General features: G+C 35.6%; 1 protein-coding gene across 1 annotated transcript in view; it reads right to left on the minus strand.

The window, feature by feature from the left end:
* Positions 1-14685, minus strand: part of LOC125850559 (small RNA degrading nuclease 5) — a 24230-nt gene extending 9545 nt beyond the window's left edge. Inside the window, exons 1-11 of the mRNA XM_049530420.1 lie at positions 14557-14685; positions 13540-13596; positions 13385-13450; positions 10185-10318; positions 9949-10061; positions 5799-5927; positions 5640-5710; positions 4847-4906; positions 3856-3911; positions 1071-1131; positions 639-903 (exon numbers count right to left, since the gene is read on the minus strand). Coding sequence (XP_049386377.1) covers positions 639-903; positions 1071-1131; positions 3856-3911; positions 4847-4906; positions 5640-5710; positions 5799-5927; positions 9949-10061; positions 10185-10318; positions 13385-13450; positions 13540-13596; positions 14557-14652 — 1108 coding nt within the window. The 5' untranslated portion in view covers positions 14653-14685. The remainder of the gene's footprint in view (positions 1-638; positions 904-1070; positions 1132-3855; positions 3912-4846; positions 4907-5639; positions 5711-5798; positions 5928-9948; positions 10062-10184; positions 10319-13384; positions 13451-13539; positions 13597-14556) is intronic.
* Positions 14686-14962: the final 277 nt, after the last annotated feature.

A 14962-nucleotide genomic window follows, 5' to 3' on the forward strand; every position in this document is an offset into this window, starting at 1 on the left:
AAAAAAAAAAAAAAAACTTGAGGACGTGGCCTAAAATAGAGTGACGGAAACACATGTTGCTGCATGGATCAAACATAATTAACAATTGCTATAATGTTGTTATGACGATCACCTTTTAAGCAGACTAACATCCCGTCTGAAAATTTCTAGGTTTGGAGATGTTTCATTGCTCTCCAGATTCCTTTCAGAAACTGAAGGAGAACATGATCTAAAAAAGGTCACAGGTGGAAAGGGGATTTCTTTTTGTTACCTTCACTGCAGAATGCAGATGTGGGTCAACAGATGTGATGCCCAAGATGGCACCAGACACCAAGTCTTGGATTTCCCCTAACAGAAGAATGGAGGAGACCTTTCAAAAAAAAAGTTAAAAAGAAAGGACAATGGGCTGGAGAAACAGGCTAACCCCCACCATTTGCCAGAGCATTTATAGGCCCAACTTAATGAGGAGAGACCAAGAGGAACCGAAGGGAGAAAAGGCAAGAAGCAAAAGGCAAGAAGGACATTTTCATCTCATGCAACCATTTTTAGCCTGCACCCTTCCCTTTTTCTTGCCTCTATACCAACCAAAGGGGCCATAAGAGTTTAGAATGCACAATATTTAATGGTGCATTAGCATGTGTAAAAAGGTTATGACTTACCATTTTTAATTTTTAGTAGTGCTAATTCCAAAGTAGCTTTTGCATCTTCAACGCTATCATGCCCATTGTCTGAGTCCTGTATCTCCCTGCCGAGAAATTTTCTGCTCAGAAGGCGAAGAGCAGCTTTGTAGGATCCTCTTGGATGCTTGTACAACACAGCGGTATCAATTACCAAATTATGATTTATCTTCAGGGCTAACAAATCATTTTCCAAGGAATGCCCAACCAGAATGGTTTCCTTGTGAACCAGTTTCAAGAACTCCTCCTGAAGAAAGAAAAGATAGTTAACTAAAACAAATAGGACATGTATAGCAAATCAGCCTGCTTTGCAGATGCAAGAAATCTGCAAGAAACTATTTATGCTGATTGCGTCTTTTCCGATTACTAAAATGGGACAAAGAGGTCAGCAAACGAAAGGCTCTAAGGATAAACCTGGATATCTTTTAGAGTGGTTGTCACATCTTCCAACATCTGACAGGTAATTCCACTATACCTGCAAAGGTTCAGATTGCTCAACATAAAGCAAGATTATCAGTTAATGAAAGAACATATAACTTAACTGCAAACTAGCTAAAAATGTCCTTTTACGTTAAAGACTCACGTACAGAGTTCTTCTGCATGTGTTTCTATCCCACAAAAAGAAATACTTAACTGACTGAAGGACTAAGAATTTCAAGAAAGAGAAGGTAATTCCCGAGTTTATTTAGTATTTTTGTCTTCGTCTTTTAGGACAAATATTTTTTTTTCTTCATCATGAAGTATTTTGTGCTTAACAAATATTTTAGCTTATAAAGCAAGAAAAAATTTATTTCGCCGACATCAGATAATAATTGGCGCAGTTCAGCAAATTGAACTCCTGCTGTGTCGGACTCCCTCTGGGCACCCCCTATCCCCCTAAAAAGAAACAACCCTCGTCTATCTCTTCGACTTTGGGTATGGATTTTTAAAAATGAACTTACGAATATAAATCAGAAACTTTTCTTCCTGTGAGAGATCGATAGCAACGCTAAGACACAACCAGAAATGAGAAGAAAACAGCTATCTTGCTCAGTTGCCCCCAAAAATTCCTTGAGTTGAGTTTTGTATTCTAAAAATCTGTTTGCATCTGAATCATCTATCTTTCCAGTTCTGTTTCCAAATTGTTCCTCACTAAGCCGAGAATGGAATCACACTTGCTCCACCCCATAACAATATAAAAAGGAAAAACACAGAGGAAGATAAAAGTTATAGCCCAACACACACTGATTTTACCACCCACATAGCCATTCCCCTGCCATCTTTTGAGTACCTTGCTTGGAAAGTGTGGTTTGAGGCGACTTGAGTAGATCTTAAGGGAGGTCAAAAAGTTCAAGAATATTTACCATAGGAGATAAGGTTGGTAGAAATATTAAGAGAAAAAGGAGAGAGGCAATAGAAAGAAAAAGAGAGAGAAATAGAATGATTTTATAAGCAAATGTAGAATTGGAAATAATAAGAAATTTGAAAAATGATTAAAAGGAAAGAAGTTAAAATAAAAGAACAAAAGAAATTGAAAAGGGAAACTGCAGAGAGAGATTTAACCCTGGCTATGAAGCTCGATTCTTTAGTTAATATCTTTTTCTTGGTTCCCTTTTCTTATTCTTTTTTCTTTCTGTATCTTTTTCCCCTCCTTGATTCCTTCTGTCTTACAAGACGATTTCCATTACTTGTAGCAGTGAGAGACTGGAAACTGCGAAAAAACTTAAAAGATAGTAGAGAAAGAAATAACAGACAAGGGTGCGGTATAGTCATCAATGAAGTGGGTGCACACTTCAGAGACCAAGGTTCAAATCCCAACATAAACAAAAAAAGATGAGTGATCTTTCGATCTACCTACGCTTTGGAGGACAGAGTTACTGGGTACATAACCTAGTTGGAGGTAGCAAGTACTTGGTGGAATAGTCGAGGTGCGCACACACTGGCCCCGGACACCATCGTTATAATATAGATAAAAAGAAGACAAACAGAAGAAGCAAAAAGAATCTATTCGAAGATATATCTTGGCTTAGTTCCCTTATAAAAAAAAATGGCATATCGTGTCAATAACCTTTTCTATGGACTATACTAGGTAGTTCTGAATATTATCTAAATACACAAATTTATCCAATTAATGAATTTGCATGGCTTCCTCACCATCAAAAGAGTAAAAGTAGTCAACTCTTGCTAAATCAAGCATGAAACATGCAAGACATTCTTTTGATTGATAAAGATCAAATAAAAGTCAACGAAGCACTAAATCCAGCTCCTATGATATCAAAGTCTAGGCCATCTGAATTGAAGATTGGCTTCAGGCATACTAAACCAGAAAACCCTTTTGAGTTACAATATGCATTCCCGCCTAAATTCAATTGCTTTGAAAGAGCCGGGAGAGCATACTAGCAAAATTTCAATTTCAGCTCATAAAATAGGACAATTTTATATTTAGACCCAACTTAACCTTTAAAAGATATTTTTAACTTTTGCAATGCCTTTAGACTTGGATATACCATTTGAACACCAGTGAAAAGCAAATTCCACATGGTGGCTGATTCTCCAATCTGTTACTCCATCCAATCCAATTTATGTGACGGAGTTTGACTCAATAGGGGGATTAAGGAAAAAAGGAAGACTTTTTGATAAGATTATCATTTAATGGGCATCAGGAAGATGCCAAATTGCAAAAGGTGTGACCAGTTAGCTCCAGTACAGAGCAAAAAACATTTCAGCACTAGTACAAGTAGCCCGAGCTAAATCTAAGGAGCTAACAAGATCCAAAAACATGTTGATGCTATTAGCAAGTAAATCTAATCTTGAAATATGCAGTCTTAAACCGCTGATTCTCCAATCTGCTACTCCATCCATTCCAGTTTGACTTGGTACGGAGCTTAAGGTAAAAAGAAAGACTTGGAACTTGTGGTCTTAAGCATGAAATAAATTTGTGGCTATAATACTTTTGAAACTTGTTTAAAATTAAATCATTTCCCAAATTAGAAATGTGTCATTCTTTTTAAAATGGAAAAATAAGAAATTAGTGTCACATAAAATGGAACAACAACAACATACCCTATGAAATCCCACAAAGTAGGGTTTGAGGAGGGTAGAGTGTACAGAGACCTTACCACTACCTCGGGGAGATAGACACATAAAATGGAAGAGAGGAGTATGTATTTAGCATGTGTGATCAAATGTAAATTTAGAAGTTATCATACATAAAAAGTACCTAGTATTGTAGTCAACAATTTCATTTGATGGTTTGACCAATTTATCCAGCATAACCTGCAATTGATTGATGATATTAGCCCCTCAGACACAGAAAAGAAGTAGCTAATTAAAATCGTCTGAAAGACCATGGGACAATTGATCATGCATCAAAATCTCTTGTAACAGGCCAGGGAGGTACTTTGAGATCAAGTTAGAGACTTTTGATGGCCATACAGGAGGATAAAAGAAGAAAAAAGACCACTGAATTTGCCCAAACACGTACAAAGGAATAATATCCCTTAACACATGGTGCCTGGACCAAAGGACAATATGTATGTCCTAACTTGTTACATATGTTCAAAAATATGCCTGGACAACTACAGGGTTCAACCATACAAATCAACAATCCCAATATATATGCAGGTTGATTCATTCTAAAGTAATGCAGCAGGCCCAAATAGTGCAGGAAGGATATAGACGATTCATCCAACTAGCTAAAGCATTGAGGTGCAGTTGATTGTTGCTTGAATTATAATGGCAGTATATGTGTATGTGACTTTCTATGTTGCTCGGACTCTTCAAAAATGGGAATGGGTGTGTGTCGGATTCTCCAAAAGTAGTGTAATTTGGAGAATCTGACACGGGTGCGGCATCAAAAGCAAAGAGCCCGCGCAACTTAGCTGGCTTAATAGATTTTTAATGAAAAAAGATGATGATGGCAGCATATATGCCAACTGGATCATATTTAAAATTAAAGCTTTTTGACAAGGGTGGTTCATATAAACTAAATAAGGACCACCCCTCCGAGTGGCCAAAAAAACAATAGGACATCAAAAAGATCAGGGTAAATGGCATTTTTTACATAGAAAAGAATCTAGCCATGGACAAAATACATGATGAGGAAACAGTTTTGAAAAAAATGGAACTATAAAGCAAAAGATAGATTACCTCATTGCAATGCAAGTGAGGGACAAAAAATAGAGCGAGAAAAGAAATAGGAGGAAGCAAACCTGTCCTTCAACATCCACTAGTGTCACTCTGGTAAGCTCAAAGCCTTCCCTTGTAATACACTACAAAAATATATATTCTTTTACCAAAATGATATGACATTTGTATGCAAAGCTTCCAGTTTAAAGAACAATGACAAACAAGTAAATGTTACTTTATAAATAAAAGAAAAAAAAAGGTTACTATGTAAGAGAGACAAATCAAGAACAGCAAGTATAATATCTTTTTAGATAAGGAGCAAACATAATATCTGTCTGCCTGTCCAAAGAATATACATTAAAAGCTATTATTTTGGTATAAAATATATACGCAGTGGCAACCAGCAGAGGACCCTTTATACCATTGAATAGCATTGATAAGACAGACCACATTTGAGGTTCAAAACAACGACTATTTGCAGTAGAACATACTGATAATAAAGGATGTATATACTTCTCATACCATCTTTAGAACTCTAACTTCTTCTACCATCATCAGAACTCTAAGTCCAACTAGTCTGAACACAACTTTTAGTACCATTACATCAAAACTGATATTTCATATACTATAAACATCACAATTAAACCACATAAACCAACATCTCCTCCCATCACCAACCAAGTCAAAGAAATCTAGATGCAGTAAATAGTTAAGCCACCGTAAATCATATCTCATCCAAAACATGACTACCCGCATTATTAAAATGCTCTCATCCTCTCCAATATTTATATCTAAGGAGTAAGGAAATGAAGATAAAAAAACAGCATTGATTTACTAAATCATAACATTGTGATGAACAAATTGTTGTTAAATTACCATCTCGCAGTCAAGGGCCAAAACTTCATGTGGAGGTGTTCCTGAAGGAGCAGGAAGCGTTGAAAGAAATTCTACATGGGTAATGAAATACCAAGGTCAACTGGCAATAATCTTAACCAAAAAATTCAATAAATTTCAAGTTCTTGGAATGCATGTCACCTGGTTGCTCATAACAGTATCCATTTTCTTCTAGTTGCTTGTCCGAAAGTGTATAATAACTAATGGGAAATGGTATATCCTTCTTGAGGTCTGCAAAGGACACAGTCTCCTTATTAGGAGCCTCAGCACCTGAATGAATAAGAGGATGATGAAGGCCCCATTTGGTTGCATTAAGATTAAATCTGAATGCACATCTAAATGGTTAAGATGACGTCTCTAGATGTAAAGGACACAGTTTTTTTGTTTTTTTTTTAAGTTGTCATAAAAAAAAAAAGAGTATTTTTTTAAGCTGGTCTTTGAGCACTGAATGATTAAAATTGTTTGTTTATCAATTTCTTAATGTGCATAACTTATTTATTTTAAAACATAATAAATATACCATTCAAATAAAAAAGTAATAAAATATCAGAAAAATATATAAATTTAATAAAATCATTATTTGATTAAAAACAAACATTTATGTTCACTAGTGATGGGGAAATGGTTTGTAGTGGCCGTGATGGTGATGGTGATGATGGTGCTAGTGGCAATTAACAGTGGTGATGATGGTGCTAGTGGCAATTAACGGTGGTCATGATAATCATGATGGTGAAGATAGTTGGTGTTGTAATGACTAACATGATGATGGCGATTGGTAGTGGTGGTAATGGAGGAAATGGTTGTTAGTAGTTGGCAGTTTTGGTGGTGGTGGTTGACGATGGTGTTGGGGGTAGTTGGCGTCGGTGCTAGTTGTGATAATGGAGATGGTTGGTACTTGGTAGTAGGGATTGAGCGTAGTGGTGGTAGTGATTGATAGTGGTGGCAAAGGTGGCGATGAAGGTGGCGGCGGCAGTGACAAAGGTGGTGATGGCAGTGGATATAATTAAAATGATGGAAGTGGTGTGGTAGCGACTAACAGTAATTGTTGGAAGCAGTGAGGGTTGTGATGGCAGAGGTGGTTGGTGGTTGGCGATGATGGTTGTGGTTGACAGTGATGGTGGTCGTTGTGATAGCACAGATGGTTGCTGGTTAGTGGTGGTGGTGGTGGGTGGTTACAGATAGAGTGATGATGAAAATTATCCAGACAAAAATAATTTTATTGATATTAAGACTTTGTTCAAGATCTTAATGATTAATACCTATTCCGACCAAATAAGTACTTAAATCCAATGTAAGCAAATGCACTTGATGGCCTCAAGTCTAAACCGTTCAGATTCAGACTGCGAGTAAGTGCAAACAAATGAGGCCCAAGAAGTGCCTGTCAAATTGGGTATTGCAGAAAAACAACATAAGAGAGTGGTGAAGGGAAGGAAGTTAACTTTTCAATTTATTCCTCCAACAATCTAACTAACCCAATCAATCAAGTAAGCATCAACCCACATTGCCAGGGTCGTTAATTTTTCTTTCCTATTTTTTAGATCAGTTGGTGGAGGTCAGTTTTATGATCTTCTTTATTCATTTAAATCAATCTCATTCTGTTTTTAGATGAATCTCGAACTTACCATGCAGAAACAAGTAGTTTAATTCCAGCTAGTTGGTATTGTTTTATGTGGGGATCAATTGTTATCATGTGTTATATTCTTAGCCAAACATGCATCATTCCCAAAGATTTTAAATCTTCCAAAATAACTTCCTTTTGTGTATTTTTAGGTCTACCTCATCCTCTTTTTATCACCTTCAACAATCATAGTCATCAAAAACAACCTCTCTAACTCACACAAGGTAAGGGTATGGTCTGCATACACCCTACCCTCTCGAAACCCCACTTGTGGGATCACATTGAATATGTTTGCTATTGTTTTTGTTGTAACAATCAAAGTCATACCTAGATTTTCCGATGTATTTCTCTAATTGTCCTCTATGTATGCTACTTATCGTGTTTGTCAAATCACGTGTCATCCTTTCTAATGCAACTAAGATGTGATCATTTCTAATCATATTCAGTTTCGCATCTTACATCCATCTTTAACATCCACACTCGTGGATGTATATTGATCTTAGTGGCTCAACATTCACTCCCATATAATATTACTAGTCTCACAACCGCTCTATGGAACTTGCTTATCATCTTCTTAGATATCTTCCTTAGTGGCTCAACATTCACTCCCATATAATATTACTAGTCTCACAACCGCTCTATGGAACTTGNAATTATCCTCTATGTATGCTAGTTATCGTGTTTGTCAAATCACATGTCATCATTTCTAATGCAACTGAGATATGATCATTTCTAATCATATTCAGTTTCACATGTTACATCCATCTTTAACATCCACACTTGTGGATGTATATTGATCTTAGTGGCTCACATTCACTCCCATATAATATTACTAGTCTCACAACCGCTCTATGGAACTTGTATATCATCTTCTTAGATATCTTCCTGTAGCATAATACTCATGTAACACTCTTTAATTCCAACCATCTTACTTTAATGTTATGTGTTACATAATACTCATTCTTCTTTTTTTGAGTAATTGTATTAGAAGACAAACTTAACACCAGAAAAGATGCTAAGTTAAAAACTTTACAAATCCCAAAAAAGTATAAACACCCGTCCATAAGCCTATAATCTTAAATATTGCCTAATAGATCTACCAGATCCCCTATTTCCCCCCACATATTCTATTTACACACCAAAAAAAAAAAAATTAAGACAATTCATCCTAATTTTCTGGATAGAACTCCTAGTACCTTCAAAAAAAAATTGAATTCCTCTCTTTCCATATAGTCCATCAAATACAGGCAGGTATAATATGCAATGAGTTCTCATCACCTCCCATTTGTCCAAAACTCTTCCAGCTGCTTAGCATCATCAAGGTAGCACTTGGCATTGCCAATTTAATGCCCAAAATACAAAAGAACACGTGACACAGATTTATAGTTGTCTTGCAATGTAAAAAATGAATGTTCATTACTTTCCCCATCCTGTCCACATAAAAGGCAAACCGAACAAATCTGAAAACCTCTTCTTCGTATTTTTTTCTTGGGTCAAGCATGCTTGCCTAATTACCAGCCAGAGAAAACATGACACCTTCGCTGGTATATTCACTTTTCGAGTTTACAGATTTAACTGAGAATATCCCTTTGCTATTCAGCTTCCATCTAAGTCTGTCTGGACAGTCAGATATCCACCAAGAGATTCCAGTAAATTAACAATGTAGATAATGCCCCAACTTCCCAATCATTAAGAGCTCTTCTGAAAATCAAATCCCATTCTTGTTAACTCCACATTTGATTGATCATAACCTGCTTTTGAGTACTTATTGAGTACAAAACAGGAAAGCTGAACTTCAGGCTATTCTGGCCAATCAGAGTTCCCAGAATTCAGTTCTTCTTCCATCTCCGACCACAATCTCAACATTACGCCAAGAGGGAGACATCTTCTGAGTACCCTCCAGGGTCCTTACCACCTCAGGAGCTTCACAGGACCCCCAGCTCCACCTCCAGTTCCTCCAAGGCTATGGTGGGAAATTTTGACATAGTTTGGAATCTATTGGGCGATTTCAGGCCCAATTAAAGAGTCAATGTTCAGTTGGAGACGCGGGAAAAGAAGGAGAAGACATTGGGCTTCAACTGTCACCTCACTTGCACTGAAGTGGGTTGCATGGAGAGAGAGAAACAGAAAAGCTTTTGGAGATGTAGAGATGAATATTGTACAGTTAAGGAGTAGCCTCTTATCCCTCATTTCTTTTTAGTGCACCCTCGCGATTCCTTATTGTAAAGAAGATTGAGTGTCTTTTGTAGAAAACAATCTCTTTTTGTAGGTCTTTTTACTTTTTGGTATTCCCCTGCCCCCTTGTACACAGGCTTCACCCATCTGCTTTTGATGAAATACATTTACCTGATCAGAAAAGGGTAATTTTTACCCACTTCTCTAATTTAACATTCTAGCAGAAACCATCCATGACACTTTCCCATAAACTTCTAGGGGGAAAAAAGTGTATCATACACAGATCTTAGACAGGTGAAGAAAAATTTATAAAGTACAACACAGACCATAGCAATCCTGCTGATATACAGTTGGAGGAGATGGTGCCTGCATTACAGACATGTCATTTCTAGACCTCTTTCTACAAGCAAATGAACCTCTAATTAACCGGAAATGAAATCAAAATAGCAGACTCGCAACAAAGACTTCTGGAAAGTTTTTCTTGGATCGGATTCGTACCTTGTTCAGATGACTGGGTGATTTTCGGTGAAATGTTCTCAGCTACTTTCCTTTTCCTCTTTGATTTGCACGTGAGAAGTGCATCTATTGTCTGATTTCCATCTGATACACAACTACCATGAAACAAAAACTAATAAGAAGAAGAAAACATAACTTCCATTAACACAAGAGTGACAAAAAAAAATTAAAACAAGTAACGCAAGAGTAATATATTGATTATTCAAATTATTACCAACCTGAGAGCTAAAACTGGCCTCGGAACACCACAGCATTCTTTGAAACCTTTGAGCACTTTAGACTGTGATAGATATAGAGATGCATCAAGGCCAGGGACATACAGCATTACCACTTTAGGGATCAAAGGTTTATTCTGCACGCAAAAAGAAAGAGGAACAGACAAAACTGTGTTAGCCTCTAAAGAAGATACTATTCACTGGAAAATTGATGGGGACCATCCAAAGGCAACCAAACACATCCACATTAACTAAATTCTATCTCCATGTGCGTCAAATCACAAATGTGAAGTGTATCAATAATTCAAGATATATAACACCTAGAATCGCTAATGACTTAAGAGACAATAGCAAGTAAAACCATAACCATTTCCTTAGTATTATCAAAATTTCATTGGATAATGTTTCAAAGAGAGCTCAAGCTCAAGTAACAAAATCTTTCCCACAAACTCATTCTCTCTTCTTCTTCTTTTTTTGTGAAGTAAGGAAATTTCATTAGTGCATCAAGAAGATGCAAGGGAAAATGTTACAGCAAAAGAAGGGATCTGCTCCTGTACAAGAACTTACAAAATAACTAAAGAGCAGATGTAGTCCAAAAAAAAGTTCAACAGTATGTACAACAGTAGTCATTCTCCTAATGACGCGCATGACTGACATATAAGATAATGCAGCTACATGTTGCTGGTAGAATCTGCAAGCTCATCATACACTAACATACTAGTAAAAATAAGAACCATATTAATTTTTTTTGAGAAGAAAATAGGGACCACCTTTATTATGATTGAAGTGTAAAAAACTGAGTATAAGAATGCACATTACGAAATGAAGGGAAGTATACAGATGTAGCTTTGTGAATTCATTTAAGTAATTGCTACACATACTGACAAGTGAACACCCAAGAAGGGAAATGGGTCCAAAATTGTTTTATTTTTCTTTTTTCCCTTTTAGATAGGCCAATAATTTGTAGGGAAAAGGGCCCCCAAGGCCTAGCTCGAGTGGCAAAAGGTGGAGGATTTGTGGCTTAGGTCGCAGGATCAAGCCCCACACCACGCAAAGCGAAACCTAGTATTTAAGTGGAGAAGGGTAGAGGGGCGGCCCATTATCCACCGAGTTTAGAAGGCTGTGATTGGTCCAAAGGGCGAGCAACAGACGGATTTTTCGGTTATCAAAAAATCTAGGGAAAAGGGTCTGATATACCCCTCAATTTTGTCATTTAGAGTTGATATACCCCTCGTTCTGAAAGTGGCTCATATATACCCCTATTGTTACACAAATTTCTTACATATACCTTTTTCCTCTAACAAAAGTGAAAACAATAATTTTAAATTGTTTTTTATTAATTTTTTGATTTAAAAAAATAGTCCATGTAGGGATATATTTTATCCTTTACACATTTTTTTTACTTTTTCAACGGCTAATTTGAATTTATTATTTTGACGGTCAAATTTATTCTTTTCACTTATTTTCTTATAAACATAATTATAGATGTCCTAAAAAAAAATTACAAATATAAAAACTAAATTACAATATAGCCGCAAAAAAATAGTTTTGATTTTTTTTTCTCTTTTTTCATCACACTTCTTTCTTTTTATTTCTCTTATTTTACACTTAAGAATGAAATAAGACATGACTCTAGATAGGAAGGAGTGGAGGTCGCATATTAAGGTTGAAGGTTAGTAGGGCTAGCGTGTTGTCTCTCCTTGCAAGGGTAGGGGTTGTTAGCGTGTGTAGTAGTCCTAGCCTTGCACTTGCAGTTCTTGTCTGTGATATCTATAGCCTTATGTTGTCTACTGCGTTTCACTTCTCTCATTGTTTTATTGATGTTACTGTCTTCCTTTGTTGATTATATACTATCTTTTGTATTGGATGGTATGTATATACACTGTTTTCCTCGCCTTTTACTTGGTTTTGATGTATTTGAGCTGAGGGTCTTTCGGAAACAGTCTCTCTACCTCGCACGAGGTAGTGGCAAGGTCTGCGTACACTCTACCCTCCCCAGACCCCACCTAGTGGGATTTCACTGGGTATGTTGTTGTTGTTGTTGTTGTACACTTAAGAATGAAAGAAAACATGAAATAAGAATAAGAAACTCAAGTAATGATAATCAAAGAAGTCAAAAAATAATTTATGTGTGAAAAAGATCACACACATAATTTTTTGAAATATTAAAAATCAAAAAAAAAAAAAAANTCTCTTTTTTCATCACACTTCTTTCTTTTTATTTCTCATATTTTACACTAAAGAATGAAAGAAAAAATGAAATAAGAATAAGAAACTCAAATAATGATAATCAAAGAAGTTAAAAAATAATTTATGTGTGAAAAAGATCACACACATAATTTTTTGAAATATTAAAAATCAAAAAAAATAATTTAAAATTAATTTTATCACTTTTGTAACGGTAAGGGGTATATGTGAACCAATTTTGTAACAGTAGGGGCATATGTGAGCCACTTTTATAATTAGGGGCATATCAACTCTAAATGGCAAAGTTGAGGGGTATATCAGGACCTTTTCCCTAATTTCTATAATGAAAACACCAAGTCCATGTCAGAAGATATTTGCAAATTGTCAATGTGACTTAACTGAGTCGTTCACATTTGTCCAACTATCTAAACAACATGGTATTCTTTCCTCACACCAAAAGATCATATAAAAATATGATCTTTTGATGTTTTTTACATTGTTCTCGCTATTTCGAGCAATCTTCGATTTCTTTATTCCACGTGTTAAGAAGAGATGAGAAAGGAGACAGGATTTGATTCTTTTTGGACAGGTGGGTCAGAAAGTGAATCTAACGGTACAAAATTTCACAATATCAGATACTCCATTTTTTTATTTATATAACCATGTACACACCTAAACTTCAGTTATGCGTGTCTAATTCCATTGTGTACCTTACTAGCAAAATCTACCTCTATTTGCAGTTAAAATATCCATTTTCAGTATAATCCAAATCACCTAGCAAAGAATCATTGATGGTTTGGTTATTTATATATCTGTATCAAATGTATAAATAATCTAATAAGCAATGAATCGTTAAAATGGACCAGATTGAATGATTAATCTCAAGGTAAGGACAGCTCAACCTCTCCTCACCAGATTTTCCTCTGTGTATTCCAAAAAACTGAGGTGTTTTTGCATCTGATACAGATATAAAGACATAGTGGAAAACATGCAAAGAAAGGAATGAAATACATTACTTTGATAAAAGCCCATGATGGCATGAACCCATCAGCAAGCACCCAGGTGACAAGCCCTTGCACGTCCTGTGTTATCACATTAAGCATGATAAATCACGTTCTAACCTCTTGTAAAATAAGTACAAATAACCTCAATCAGTATGTTACAAACATACTTGAAGATTCAAGGTTGAGTTGGCTTCTGGTTTGTTGAAAACAATATCTGCTCTCGCCTGCACCACAATCAAAACTTGAATAACAATCATAGACATTATAAAAGGTTCAACCAACATGCATAATAGTTTGTCTTGCACAATGACATATCATAATGAATCGGACACAATTATTCTGCAAAAATTAACAACAAAACCAAAACCATCGTCTCCAGAACAAAACACAAGAAAAATAACTAGCAACCGCCAAATGGAAAATGATGCTGACAACAGGAATAGTATGTCACCACGGCATTCCGAATTTTCAATAATACAAATCTTAATTTTCCCAGAAACATTCCTCTTCTCCAAGTGAACAAGTTAAAAAGCCTAGACTCTAGACAATATAACCCACTTAAATGAACTCAATCTGCAAATCACGAAAGATATTCCTTTTATCAATTAAGAAAGATACTTCCTTTTCCTCTTTTTTAATCTCATCTCTTTTCTACCATTTGGGTTTCTATCAGAACTAGTTATTTATCAAAATTAATGCATGTATAATCAATTTCCATCAAACTCACAATCAAAACAATATGTCCTCATAGTACTAAATTTTCATTAGCAAAAATCTCCTCTTTCTTCAAGTTAACCAATTTAAACTCCATATGTCCTCATTGTACTAAAATTTTCATTAGCAAAACCTCCTCTTTCTTCAAGGTTTACCAATTAAAAATCCAGCCAAGACAACCCAATTAAATTAACTCAACCCACAAGCTCTAAAAAGAAATTCTCCCTTCACTATTCTTTTCCTTTTCATTCTTTAAAACACACAACACACACAGAGACACAAAAAAAAAAAAAAACTGTGTTAAAGCTATTTTAGACCTTTTTAGAGAGACCCAATTCGATTAATAACTCATACTAAAAGAAAAAAGAATTCACATTCATGATACAATAGTGAACCGTTGTACTCCATTAAAGAAGTTTTTTTTTTTCTAAATAAACAACAGAAGATGAAAAAGCAATAGAGTAAAGGACCTCAGGGCCGTAAACATCAAAGAAGGAGTTGGCTTTATGGTCTTTGCTGGATTTCTGTTCGTCGGAGATTTCTGTTTTACTGTTCTCAGAACTCATTGTTAGTCCGTCACAGAGAGAGACGGAAGCAAAGCAATTAGGGTCGGATCCTTTTTATATTTTTTTTCTTATTTTCTTGTTTTTGGTTTTTTAATAATTATGGTGTCCGGACCAGCCTACAAACATGTTAGTTAATTCTACAATATTATTTTCACCTTGCATCAACAACACATATAGATAACTTTGTTCATTAAAATTAGAATAAACTAAGGGGTGGTTTGGTGTGAAGGATAACATCAAATAGTTTTGGGATTAAATTATAGTAACACTTAATTTGTTGTTTGGTTGATAAGTCCGAAATAACTTATTT

The sequence above is a fragment of the Solanum stenotomum genome, unplaced genomic scaffold (genome assembly GCF_019186545.1).
Source record: "Solanum stenotomum isolate F172 unplaced genomic scaffold, ASM1918654v1 scaffold17555, whole genome shotgun sequence".
Lineage (NCBI taxonomy): Eukaryota > Viridiplantae > Streptophyta > Magnoliopsida > Solanales > Solanaceae > Solanum > Solanum stenotomum.